This window comes from Nicotiana sylvestris, chromosome 2 (assembly GCF_000393655.2).
Source record: "Nicotiana sylvestris chromosome 2, ASM39365v2, whole genome shotgun sequence".
NCBI lineage: Eukaryota > Viridiplantae > Streptophyta > Magnoliopsida > Solanales > Solanaceae > Nicotiana > Nicotiana sylvestris.
The window spans coordinates 105259724-105273917 of NC_091058.1; the positions used below are offsets into that span (position 1 = coordinate 105259724).

At 36.7% G+C, this 14194-nt stretch overlaps 2 protein-coding genes and 1 long non-coding RNA gene across 3 annotated transcripts; all 3 read left to right on the forward strand.

The window, feature by feature from the left end:
- Positions 1 to 428: 428 nt before the first annotated feature.
- LOC138885361 (autophagy-related protein 16-like) lies at positions 429 to 836 on the forward strand. Its single transcript, XM_070166305.1, has one exon. It carries the CDS (start codon positions 429 to 431, stop codon positions 834 to 836), a length of 408 nt encoding a protein of 135 aa, XP_070022406.1.
- Positions 837 to 9911: 9075 nt separating this feature from the next.
- On the forward strand, positions 9912 to 11901 carry LOC138885362 (uncharacterized). The gene is made up of 7 exons (XM_070166306.1): positions 9912 to 10061; positions 10160 to 10232; positions 10506 to 10568; positions 11069 to 11199; positions 11376 to 11533; positions 11622 to 11736; positions 11800 to 11901. The coding sequence occupies exons 1-7, from the start codon at positions 9912 to 9914 to the stop codon at positions 11899 to 11901; spliced, it is 792 nt and encodes a 263-aa protein (XP_070022407.1).
- A 1206-nt stretch (positions 11902 to 13107) lies between these two features.
- Positions 13108 to 13898, forward strand: LOC138886368 (uncharacterized). The gene is made up of 2 exons (XR_011405073.1): positions 13108 to 13279; positions 13545 to 13898. It is a non-coding gene; the product is annotated as an uncharacterized lncRNA (long non-coding RNA).
- Positions 13899 to 14194: the final 296 nt, after the last annotated feature.

The following is a 14194-nucleotide window of genomic DNA, read 5'->3' on the forward strand; positions in this document are numbered from 1 at the left end:
CGAACTGTGATCAGGTGGCATATGTTTTTGCCCATTTGTGTGCTACCCCTAACAGTGAGGCACTTAGGGCGATGAGTAATGCAGAGTTGTCTTAGAGCATTTTTGGCATGGCTCTACGGGTAAATGCCTTTATGTTCATTTCGTCGTTGGTTCTGTGTTACTATTTTTGGCCCATCCTTTTGTTTTAACTTTACTTTTCGTGCTAGACCCTCATCATGGAGATCAAGCGTGAGCATCGGGAAAGGAGGAGGACGGCCATTTATGGAAAGATGTCTTCCAAGTATCAAGAATACCGCACCAAACATCGTGCGATGGTCGACATCTACAAGCAGGATTGTGACTTCCAATTGTTCCGCGAATGGCTCAAGTAGAGGGAGGGCCAATTGGCGCATAAGGGCAAGGAGTTGAAGGAATGAGATGAGGACCTTATGAAGGCCATTGACCGTAGTAGTGAGCTCGAGGCAGCCCTTAAAGCCAGGGAAGATGAGCTTGAGCTAAGTAGGGGAGTGGTGGCCAAAAATGCCGACCTCCAAGCAAAGGTGGCCAGTTTAACTGCCGAGCTGGATATGAAGATGGCGGAGGTCGATGAGCTTAAGGGTGAATTGAGTGTAAATGCTGATAGATTAGCACACGCCGAGAGGGAGAGGGTGAGTTTCGTTTCTGAGGCGACGGTTTCAGAAGACTCCCTCCATGTTTATAGGTTGGAGCGGGCTAAGGATATGGAGACATCTGCGCTTAAGACAGCGGAACTTGAGGGGCGTATTCATGGGTTGGAGGCGGAACTATCTGCATTAAACGAGCAAGTGGCTTCCTTGAAATCTGAGGACGCACGATGACGGTCGCAGCCTTCTACATATCATTCTTCAGCTGATCCTATCGTGCCTCGTCTTTTGTATGAGTTGTGGGTTCACACCGAAGCCCAGCTCGATGTGTACAAGGCTCTTCATGTTGACGGGAGGGCGTCTGAAGTAGAGCTTCGGGATGTGTGTGCCAAGTCCCGTGCAACTCGTGAGGCATGCGGGTACGATCCTCTCACGCCTGATAAAAATTATATTAATTCTGATGATGCAAACATGCTTGCCTCCGACTCGTGGTATGAAGACGTGTATGCCACCGGAAATGATGTGTAGTATTTGGTTTGTACTTATTTTTTGCTTCGCAATTTTTGTAAGGGCGTCTTTGAGCCCTTTGTAAAAACAAATATTTGTAATATATTTGTTGTAATGAAAGTCGTTTTGGTCGTGTATCTCTGAGTTGTTGTTTCCTTTCTTCGGTTTGTTTGATGATGACTTTCGCTGCAGTCACATTACTCCGAAGCTTTGTTGAAATGTTATTGTGTTGTGAATTTAGTTGAACTCTTTTCGTTAGCAACGACCTTAGCCGTAGGGATATTACTTTCAAGTTGGTGCCGAAGTAATATCCCATCGTGGTTTGAATGAAGTCGAACTCATTTTCCATTGATGGCCTTAGCCATTGGGATGTTACTTTAGAGCTGGTGCCGAAGTAATATCCCGTCGTGGTTCGAGTGATGTCGAACTCATTTTTCATTGATGGCCTTAGCCATTGGTATGTTACTTTCGAGCTAGTGCCAGAGTAATATCCCGTCGTGGTTCAAGTGATGTCGAACTCACTTTTCGTTGATGGCCTTAGCCATTGGGATGTTACTTTCGAGCTGGTGCCAGAGTAATATCCCGTCATGGTTCGAGTGATGGAGTATCCGCTTGATATGCCATTTTTCGAAAAACTCAGTCGTCTTTTACCCGACGAACTAGGGTCCATTGTCGCAACTGATTTCTTTGGGGATGCCGAAGCGGCATATGATGTATTTCCAGATGAACGCGATGACTTCTGCTTCCACCCATTTGAAAAGTAGTTAGTTAAAACCAAAAGGAAGCGTATCTTACCTCGCCCTGCTAGGAGGGGCCCGACGATATCCATCCCCCATTTTATAAATGGCCATGGAGAGGTGACAGAATGCAGGAGTTCCCCCGCCTGGTATATCATAGGGGCGTATTTTTGGCATTGCTTACATTTCTTGACGTACTCCGCAACCTCTTTTTTCATAGTGGGCCAGTAGTATCCTGCACGAATAAGACACCTAACGATGGCTCGGTTGCCAGTATGGGCACCGCAGTGGCCTTTGTGTACCTCTTAGAGCACACGCCTTGTCTGATTTGGTCCAAGTCATTTGGCTAACGGGCTACCGAATGTCCTTTTGTAAAGGTCGTGGTTTATGAGACTGTATCTGGTCGTTTGTATTCGAAGCTTTTTGGCTTCTTTTTTATTTTGTGGGAGTGTTCCTTCCTGTAGATATGATATGATGCGATTACGCCAGTCCCAAGTTAAATTTATAGAATGTACCTCGACTTGGTCTATAGATGAGTTGGGGAGGGTGACCACGTTCTCCTTGGTGATGTTTTTAGTTGTTGTTGCCAACTTGGCGAGACCGTCTGCTTCAATGTTTTGTGCTCGGGGTATTTGGTCGAATCGGCATTAATTCTGGCAGTAGTTAGTGGATTTCGGTTTAGTATTTCTGCAACCTCTGCTCCTTAATCTTGAAAGTCCCAATAACTTGATTTACAACGAGTTGAGAGTCGTAGCGTAGGATGACCTGCGAGCACCATACTTGAGGGCCAATTTCAATCCTGCAATTACGGCCTCATACTCGGCCTCATTGTTAGTCATTTTAGGGCATCGTATAGATTGACGAATTACTTCGCCCGTTGGGACTTCGTACGAGTCCTAGTACCGACGCATTGGACACGCCATCGGTATAGAGGACCCAGAGGTTGGGTCATTTAGATTATGTGCAAAGCGCTTCTTGCTCGACTTCGGGCAGTATCTCTGCGCTGAAATCGGCAACGAAATCAGTGAGCACTTGCGACTTTATTACGGTTTATGGTTGATATGTTATATCGTGCTCGCTCAGTTCTATAGCCCATTTGGCCAGCCGACCCGATAATTCAGGTTTGTGCAGGATACTCCTGAGAGGAGAGGTTGTCACCACCTTTATGGGGTGGCACTGAAAATATGGTCTAAGCTTTCGTGAAGCTATGACTAGCGGTAAAGCTAGTTTTTCAAGGTGGGGGTACCTTGTTTCGGCATTAATTAAGGTTTTGCTGATATAGTAAATTGGAGACTGCGTACCTTTGTTTTCTCGGACTAGAACTGCACTTACCGCGACTTCGGATACGGCTAGGTAGACTAAGAGTCACTCGCCTTGATCTGCTTTGGCAAGTAAGGGTGGCGAAGACAAGTATGCTTTTAGTTTCCTTAGGGCATCTACACATTTCGAATTCCATTGAAGTACATTGTCTTTCCTCAATACATTAAAGAATTTATGGCATCTATCCAATGACCGGGAGATGAACCTCGACAAGGCGGCTATTCATCCCGTTAATTTTTATACCTACTTTTTACTGGTCAGTGTTTTGGGTATTCCTTCGATGGCCTTAATCTGTTCTGGGTTGACCTCAATGCCTCTTTGTGATACTAGAAAACCGAGGAACTTTCCCGATCTTATGCTGAAGGCGTATTTTTCGGGGTTCAATTTCATGTCGTACCGTCTTAATATGTCAAAGGCTTCCTTTAGATGATCGATATGATCTTCTTTCCTTTTCGACTTAACCAGCATGTCGTCGATGTAGACTTCTATTGTTTTACCAAGTTGGCTTTTGAACATTTTGGTGACCAATCTGTGATACGTCACCCCTGCGTTCTTTAGTCCGAACGGCATAACCTTATAGCAGTACGTTCCTTGGTGAGTGATGAAAGTGGTTTTCTCCTGGTCTTCTTCTTCCATGAGGATCTGGTTGTAACTCGAGTAGGCATCCAAGAAGCTTAGCAACTCGTGTCATGCTATTGCGTCGATGAGCTGGTCGATATGTGGCAATGAAAAAGAATCTTTTGGACATGCCTTGTTTAGGTCCGTGAAATCTACGCACATCTGCCACTTTCCATTTTTCTTTTTCACCATGACCACATTGGCGACCCACTGAGGGTATTTTGACTCTCGGACGGAGCCATTTGTGAGTAGCTTATCGACTTCTTCGCTGACGGCTTCGTTAATCGCAGCGTTGAACTTCCTCCTTATTTGTCGTACCGACGGGTAAAAGGGGTCGACATTTAACTTGTGTGTGGCGATATCCTTTGGGATACTGGCATATCTGCATGGGAAAAGGCAAACAGATCAGCATGGTCAGTCAAGAACTTATGAAACTTACCTGGTTCCGAGAGGTTGTGCCCGATATAAGCCTTTTTTGTGTTGTCGTTGCCATCTAGCGGGACAGGATCAAGATTTTCTATCGTTGACTGGGATGCTTCCACGATGTTAGGATCCTTGATAACGTTTGTCTGTATGTCAAGTTTGGCTCCCGACATCGCTGACTTCTATGCTTCCGCATTTGCTCCTTTGAGTTGTTAGCTGTGTGCGCAATCTTGGGCGATGTGATAACACTCTTGTGCGGTGCGGTGCTCTCCTCGGATGCTGAATATTCCCCATGGGGTAGGAAACTTGATCACTTGATAGAGACTAGAAGGGACCTCTCGCATGGCGTGTATCCACGGGTGCCCTATGATGGCATTGTAAGTTGTTTCCTGGTTCATGATGTGAAACGTCATTTCCAGGGTGCCCCTCCGGCTAGGGTTGGTAGCACTATATCTCCAGAAGTCTGTTCAACTGCATTATTAAAACGTGTTAGTGTTATGCAGCGTGGTATTATTTTGTCTTCGAGTCTCATCTGTATGAGGACTCGAGGATGGATAATACACGCACCGCTCCCGTCATCTACCATTATTCTTTTTACATCAGTATCTGCAATACATAAAGTGATAACAAGAGCATCATAGTGAGGGAAAGACAAACCGTCGGCATCTAATTTATCGAAGATGATACTGTCTTCGAGGTCGTCATACCGTTCATGGGTGATTGATCGTTTGAGTTTATATGTGGTGGTGAACTTGACATGATTGATTGTTGCGCCATCGCCCCTTCCGATGATCATCTGTATAGTGCGAGCGGGAGAAGGCAGTTTTTGAGGCCCTTGGGCTTATTCGCGTCCGCGGGCGAAGTTAGCCCGTCCTCGATCGCTCAGCAACTCTTTCAGATGTCCCTGTTTTAACATTCGTACTACTTCTTGTCGTAGTCCTATGCAATCTTCGATTTTGTGACCCCTTTCTTGGTGAAATTCACAGAAAGCGCTCGACATCTGAGTGATGGGGTCTGACCTCATCTTTTGCGGCCATAGCACCTTTGGACCGAGTTTCTCTAGGGCGTACACTATTTCTGAAGGGGAAACACAAAAATTGTGAGCGGATAGGAGTGGAGGCATACCTTTCTCGTGTCGATATGGTGTTGTATGTCGAGGAGCATCCGTGCGCCACGGTGGAGGCAGGGCAGACGTCCTGACGTAGGGCTGATGCCTCTCCCGACCGAGGCGGGGCCCCAACTGATATCTTCGACCGTCGTTGCGACGATCTTTCCTTGCTTCAGTTTGAAGTGACATCAGCCGTTGGGACAGACCGTTGAGGTCGTCCTTATCGGCTCGTACCTCGGTACAGTAGGCATTATGGATTTCTTCCCAAGTAGTTGGAGGGTATTTCATGAGCCTGCTTAGCAATTTTCTAATTGCTCTCGACCCGTTTCTGTTTAATTCGTTCTGGAAGGCTGCTACTTCCATTCCTTCTGACACATTCGGCAAGCTCATTCTCACCCTGTTGAACCGAGCTACGAAATCCATGAGTCCTTCGCCGTGCATCTGTCTTACGGCAAATATAACCCTAGCTTCTGCCTTTTTGGCTCTTGCATGGGTGGTGACGAATTTGCCTGCCATTTCCTCGAACGTTGCTATCGAGCGTGCCGGTAGTTGAGAGTACCATGTCAAGGCTCCCCCTGTTAAGGTTTCGCCGAACTTTTTAAATAGCACCGATGGTACCTTGTCTTTTGAAAGATCGTTACCTTTTACGGTTGTAACGTAGTGGATGATATGATCTTCTGGATCGGTAGTACCATGATATATTTTTAAGTAGGGCGGCATTTTGAAGGTCTTTGGAATGGTGTAGGGGCACTTCTTCACTGTATGGTTGCTCGATGAATCGACCAACATCGCGTTTTGGCAGCAACTTTGGAGCGCCTGGTATTTTGTCAACCCTCTCTTGGTGTTCCTTCATTTGGTCACGGAGTGCCTTATTCTCATTTTCCATCTCCTTCATTTTCTTTAAAACGGTTGCAAGTGTATCATTGCCTGCGTCATTAGCAACATAAGTGCTACCTGTACGGAGGGCGTCTTGCTCATCAGCGTTTACCGTGACATATGCATGTGCAACATTCCTGTTATCCCTTTGGGCGGGTTTATCAAGTATGGTGTTCAGAGTACTTGTTAGCCATTCTTCCAGCAGTCTTCTTACTGTCAGTGGTGCCTCTCCTGTTTCAGATGTGGAGGCTTCCCTCTCGTGCGAAACAGTCACGCTCTCGTGCGAGGGAGGTGAAACGTCTCCCCCGGGTGTGGTGTTTGGTGTTTCATTTTCGTTATCCTCTCTGCTATCTTCGTTGATCGTGTCTAGGAGGTTGGTTGTGACGCCTACTATTGCTTTTTGCCTTGCATCTCCTTTCCCTGCCATTGTTGGTTTGTACCAAGCTAAGAAGAGGTGATTATCCCTTTCAGGAGTCTAGATGAAACTAAAATCTTAGCTAAAGAAATCCCCACAGACGGCGCCAAATTGTTTGACCCAAAAGATATTGAAACCTTTTTGATTAAATCAATTAAAGAAGATGAAGAAGTAAATCTCAGCCAAGTATAATAAACTCTAGATTGAAGGATGCAAGGGATGAATAAGATGAATAATGTTTCTTGATGTTATGAAACCGAATGATTAAGCGTCAATATCACAACTTTGAATGTAGAAAGATATTATAATGGATGCTCTTAGCCAAAAGTCTTTCCCTCCTATTTATAAAGTCTTTCCCTCCTAAGGGACAACCCCCTCTTGAACCCTAAAAGATATAGCATAGAGAATATTCGAGTCTTCTAACCGTTGTCAGTCGTCACCATCTTTAACGGCCAAAGGACGCCGTATCATAAGGATCTCATCCCTTGTCGTAGTCGAGGTCATCCAAATTTTGACCTATACAAAATTTATACTGTCTTTGGGTATCATCTCATTTTCATGTGAATACACGTGTTATTTTGGTAATGAGCAACTTTATTGGATGGCTTGAATTGATAGGGGGCCTTCTATAGTGCGAATTACGTGAGAAATATTAACTCTGTAGTCTCTCCTTGTTATCTTAAAAGCTGAATGAAACTCGCCTTCACAATATAGTTAGCAAAAGTAGGTGGAAAAAAATAAAAATAAAAGAATAGAATATAGTATCACAAATTCTATTATGTCATTTAATTTTTTCGCAAGAACTATGATTCAATTGCCTTTCCTTTATTAGAGCGAATACTCCCCGTCAAAATAGATTTATAGAAAAGAAAAAGAAAACGAAAATACCTAGTAGCATACTAGAGTACGTACATTTTTACCCAACAATTACCATAATTGTAATTTACTAAGGGCCAAGGGGGCTATGCTAGTAATTGGAAAGAGAAAGTTGACGTGCCTTGTTAACGTTATTCTCCTTTTTTTTGAGATTTTTTTCCATTTTTCTGACAGCTAGATCCACCGACGACTTATACATCTAATCTTGTTAATATCTTATGGAATAAAAACACGCCCTTCAACATCTGCCTTAATCCTTTTTCTTAAGGTTACCTTTTACTTTCGTTTATTTTTTACTAATTATTTGTTTATTGTGGTTAGATCTACCACTATACAAACGACAATGTAATCCTTTTTACCGCCCGTCGTACTCTCTATAGATTTGGGTGCAAATTGTTCATGCTCTGCGTAATTTATTTAGGCAAATTACGCTCGGTCAAAAATAATCATAATCCTAGTTAATATATAAAAATATATATAATATGTATATTTATATCTATATTATATTATTATATTAAAAGGAGAGTAGTTTTCAATGTGATTAAGCCAAGTGGCAAGTGAAGCCACTTGGCAATTTTAAGACAACATAAAAAAATTGGATTATAAATGAAAAAATATTTAATGAAAGTATAATTTAGTTATGGTAGGAATTCTTTTTAAGAAAGACTTAATTAAATAAATATTTTGTATCTTACATCTATATTATATTAAAGAAAATAGACTAAAAAAGTTCATAAAATAATCAAAGCCAAAATATTTTAAAATTTAAACAAAAAATGTTCTCTTTTGAGAACCTGTTGGACGTCCAAATCACAAAAATATTTTGTAAGTATCTTTAATTAAAATTTGGATTATAAATAAAAAAATATTTAATGAAAGTATAATTTAGTTATGGTAGGAATTTTTTTTAAGAAAGACTTAATTAAATAAATATTTTGTATCTAAATAAATATTTTGTATCTTACATCTATATTATATTAAAGAAAATAGACCAAAAAAGTTCATAAAATAATCAAAGCCAAATATTTTAAAATTTAAACAAAAAATATTCTCTTTTGAGAACCTGTTGGACGTCCAAATCACAAAAAAATTTTGTAAGTATCTTTAAATAAAATTTGGATTATAAATGGAAAAATATTTAATGAAAGTATGATTTAGTTATGGCAGGAATTCTTTTTATGAAAGACTTAATTAAATAAATATTTTGTATCTAAATAAATACTTTGTATCTTAATTAAATAAATATTTTATATCTAAATAAATATTTTGTATCTTACATCTATATTATATTAAATAAAATAGACTAAAAAAGTTCATAAAATAATCAAAGCCCAATATTTTAAAATTTAAATAAAAAATATTCTCTTTTGAGAACCTGTTGGACGTCCAAATCACAAAAATATTTTGTAAGATCTTTAATTAAAATTTGGATTATAAATGGAAAAATATTTAATGAAAGTATAATTTAGTTATGGTAGGAATTCTTTTTAAGAAAGACTTAATTAAATAAATATTTTGTATCTTAATTAAATAAATATTTTGTATCTAAATAAATATTTTGTTTCTTACATCTATATTATATTAAATAAAATAGACTAAAAATTTCACAAAATAATCAAAGCCAAATATTTTAAAATTTAAACAAAAAATGTTCTCTTTTGAGAACCTGTTGGGCGTCCAAATCACAAAAATATTTTGTAAGTATCTTTAATTAAAATTTGGATTATAAATGAAAAAATATTTAATGAAAGTATAATTTAGTTATGGTAGGAATTATTTTTAAGAAAGACTTAATTAAATAAATATTTTGTATCTAAATAAATATTTTGTATCTTAATTAAATTAATATTTTGTATCTAAATAAATATTTTGTATCTTACATCTATATTATATTAAAGAAAATAGACTAAAAAAGTTCATAAAATAATCAAATCCAAATATTTTAAAATTTAAACAAAAAATATTCTTTTTTGAGAACCTGTTGGACGTCCAAATCACAAAAATATTTTGTAAATATCTTTAGTTAAATTTGTGTCTAATTCAATTATTGTAGGAATTCGTTTTTGAGAAAGAATCAATTAATATAATTTTAAGTACCTTACACATTAATGTTAAGTTGAAATAATAATTCTACATTTAGTACAAGCTTTGTATTTGACCTTATTTGCGAACAATATACATTAATATAGGTATTATTTAGCTATGGTAGGCATTCTTTTTTAAGAAAGAATTAATTAAATATAAATTTTGTATCTAAATAAATATTTTATATCTTCCAAGAAAGATCATACGTTCAAATTTCTGCCAAAGATCCTTATAAATTAATTTACTACTATAGTCTTTTCTTACAAATCTTTATTTAAGCAACTTTTACTTAGGTTTGGCTTCTCTAAATTGCTTAGGGTTTAGCTCTCACACAACGCCAAAGTATGGCTCCAAACTATAACTATATCAGCGAAATAGTAATGTCCAAAATGAGTTGGAATTTGAAAGTTCGTGTTGTTAGATTGTGGCACATTCTAGACCGCGAGAAACCAGAAAATTCTAATTCAATCGAATTAATTATTCAAGATGAAAAGGTGCACACTCTTTTACATGTTGTTATTTTTTTCGAGTTGTGATGTATTTTTTTCAACTTATGCGCCTTACTAACTTCTTTTCACATTTTTTGTTTTAGGGTGATCGAATTCATGCAACTATTGGAAGAGTTGCTATGCTTATTTTCAAAACAAAATACATGAAATGGGATTGTATGTTATGAAAAACTTTATGGTTGGACCAAACAATCTGAAAATTATGACCAACAAACATAAATTGAAACTGACATTTTCTCATAGGACGAGTGTGGATGAAATTAGTGATCCACAATTTAGTTTGAATATTTTTAACTTTAAGCCTTTTCAGCATCTCACAAATCAAGTTGAGGTTGATGAAAATGAACAATTCGGTAATTGTTTTACCTTTCGCTATTTTTTGTTGAATGTTTTATCACCTTATTCATAACTATTATTTAAATGTGGCAGATGTCATAGGAGAAGTTATTGGTCATGGTAACGTAGAATCGTATAACCAAGGTGGTAAAACAAGTACCTTTATGAACTTGGAGCTCGAGGATCATGAGTATGCTTGCAACCATGAATTGAATTAGTTATAGAATCAATCACTATTATTTTGTCATTATTAATTTGTGTATTTTACATATAGGAGGAACAATATTTTAGCAACATTTTGGGGAGAATTTGCAGATGAAATCTTGCCCCACTTGGATGGATCACCCAATCAACGTGTCATAGTGGTTATGCAGCTAATAAAAGCTCGCAAATTTTAAGGTACTCGGATCGTAATAGTAGATTTGAATTCTATTTGTGTGTGTGTGTGTGTTATTAAATTAAAATTAATTTTATATGTAGACAAATATTATGTGCGTAATACTTGGCATTCCTCGAAGCTTTGGATTAATCCTGATCTTCCACAAGTTGCTGAATTTATATCCAGATTTTTTATATATAATATAAAATTTATATATGTACTACATAATTTTTTAGCATATTTAGAACTAATTCAAATTTGGATTAATGGAGATTAGGAAGTGGGCGTGAAGTTAACCTTGAGAGGTTTAGTCAAACAACTTTTCAACGTAGTTATTCTGTTTCTGAAGAACTAGCTGCTGTGAATGTGGAAGTTAAAAACATTAGAGAATTAATTAATTTTTTGGAGGTAAGTAAAATGTTCTTTAGATAAACTATGACTAGCAAATATAGCTCCGTAAACAATTTTCTTTGCTTACTAAATATAATGAATGACATTACATTTAGTTTTGGTTAGGTGCAGTATTTTTTAGCTTTTTAATTTACAATCAGTTGGAAGTATATACGTAATATTAGTATGTACAGGAAGGGCAAATCTGGATTGTTGCTACTATAGTGAATTTAGAAATTGAAAGGGGATGGTCATATGTAGGGTGCAAAAAATGTTCGAAGAAAGTTGATAAAATTAGAAATAAGTTTTACTGCAAGAAATATGAACGTGTTGGTCATTCTGCTCTGAAAAGGTTTGACCATAATTTATAAATGGATTAAAAAATATTAGAACATAAGTTAAAGTTAAAATTTTTAACTTAAAGAAGCTATCAGATACAGGCTTCATGTTCGAGTAATTGATGTCACTGGCTCTATTTCTTTGTTGCTTTGGGATCGTGAGGCGACAAAACTCATTGAAAAGTCTGCTGATACCTTGAAAGAAGGTGCAGTAGAGGTATGTTATTTTATTTCGATTGTTTCATGATTTTTAGCACTTCTAATACTAACATTGGTTTAGACATCTGGTGCTGCTTATGAGTGTTCTCATCCATTGGAGATTGATGCTATTATGGATAGAAAATTCATGTTTAAACCTATAGTAAAGTTAGTATTTGAATAGTCATGTGTTTTGGAGTTTTGTGAATATAAGTCATATCTTGATTTATAATCTTTGTACTATAGACACAAAAATTTTTAAACTTTCAAATCTTGAGACTAGATCTGCATAATACAATTGTATATTAGTTAGAAATTTAAATATTTGTAGCTCAAACATTACCATATAAGGAATAATATTATATGACCAAAAATATTCATAATTTCCTTCAAATTGAGGAAATCAAGGATGCATGAGACCGCTGATCTAGAAATATATTTGGAAAGTGAATAATCATGCAACAATCAAGAAACATATTATGAATATTATGAAAAAAATATTTTGATCAAGATCCATCCAAATATAAATAGGACATGCATTAATGCTAGGGAACCAAGAATATTTTGAGTTTTCACAATCTCACTTAGCGTATTAATGGATTTATGTTGATCATACTTACTATGTCATAGCTGTAGATAATTTAGATGTTTCTTATACACAAAGATGTAAAAAAAAAAAAAGGCAAAATAAAACAGAGCTTCACAATCTCAAACTATAATGAATCGACCAAACACCCATTCAAAAAATGAAAAAAAAGTAAACAGAAAGGTCTTAACCTGAGTCTTCATCATAGCCTAGGGAGATAGTACTAAATACCTTTCCCATTTGAGGAAACATTCTCCACAATTTTATGTGGAGCTAATTAACAATAACAGGATTTATGAATTGCATTTTTAGCAAAGTATTCAGAAAAACTTGCAGCATGACACAATTGATGTGAGAAAGAAAGGAGACTAAACTAAAGTGGTAAAACTAATATCTACACAATGATATCAAAAATCTTATTGGTAAGAAAACAAGAATGCTCCTTTTATCTACACACTCTCCAGATTCTCTCTCTTTCTTTGATTGAATATTAAGAATATTTATTAGATATAAAAGAGATGGGGTGAAGAAAACAATGTACATGACATGGAATAAAGAAAAGAGAGAAAGACAAAGAGCAATAATACGTGTCTAGCAAGAGGGAACACGTGTTTGCATTTGTAGTGAGTGCTTATTTAGTCTTTATTTTTTTTATTATCTTTATTTATAATTTATAATAAAGTAAAAGAAGAATAATAAATTCTTTTGACCTGACTTTTTAAAAAAGATTTGACAAAGAAGAAAAGAAATAGCATTAATAAATGAACCAAAGGAAAAAGGAATACAAAAAAAAAAAAATTAAAGCTGACTAGCACCCCCTCTTTCTCTCTCTCTTCCAACATACTTTCCAATTCCTCATATGAAATCAAGCTGCAAGAACCCATAGAAATGGAAAATAACGGGAAGAAACTTGCAAGAATAAACAGAATATGCATACAAAATCAGAAGCGGGCTAAATACTCCTGCGATAGCAAAGGTATGAAATCTCTTAAAGCTATGTTGCACTCTCAATTATTTTTACTGTTCATGTTATTTTACATTGCTAGAAAGACTTCTTTTACTTTTCCCATTATATAAATATGCCCCAAATATTTTCTTTATCATCTGCTTAATGGAACATTATGTCGGGATTATCTGTTGTTTGTTGTTACTATTATAGGTTTTGATTGAACAATAGTTGTATTGATATACCTTTTTAATCTTTTACTGGATATGATTGATAATTTAGTTGTTGTGTGTAGGTTATGGTTGAAGGCTTGTCAGATGTAGATTTCACTTATCAGAATCAACCAGCTGCTCAAGCTTCTTGTGCTAATGCTGCAGAAATAACTTCTGGTGTAATTCAACCAACAAGTTGTTTATAAAGGAAAATCCAAGAAAAGAGGTTATTTCCCTTTTTATTTTCTTTTTTAAAAAAAGTATATTTAGTTCTTAATTAAGACAAGAGAGCCAGTGGTTTAATTTTATTGCTCAGACTAAGTGCTTGCTTGAGCGTGTGGTGTGACTGGAATCGCCTGGCCGAGCAATGCTAATTAAAGACAGAAATTGTTATCCCCATTATTCAATGTAATAGAATATCTTTCTCTTTTGCTCCATTAGAACCATCAATTATATGTTTTTATTGTCACATTTAGCAAACTTAAACGTTCAATATTCATGTTTGAACTTTCTATAGGTTCCCGTTAATCTTATTACTTCAGTAAAAGCATGTAGTTCAGTAAAAGCGGCAAGGTTTATTTCCATGAAATACCCGATGAGGTCATTCATAGCTTGATAATTATGTCAGTGTCTTTAAATGAGGAAGGATTGTTCTTTACCTGCAACACTAACTATTAGTCCAATTGTGAAGATTTAAAAGGGGATTGGGGTAATGCTTCAAAAGTACCATCCG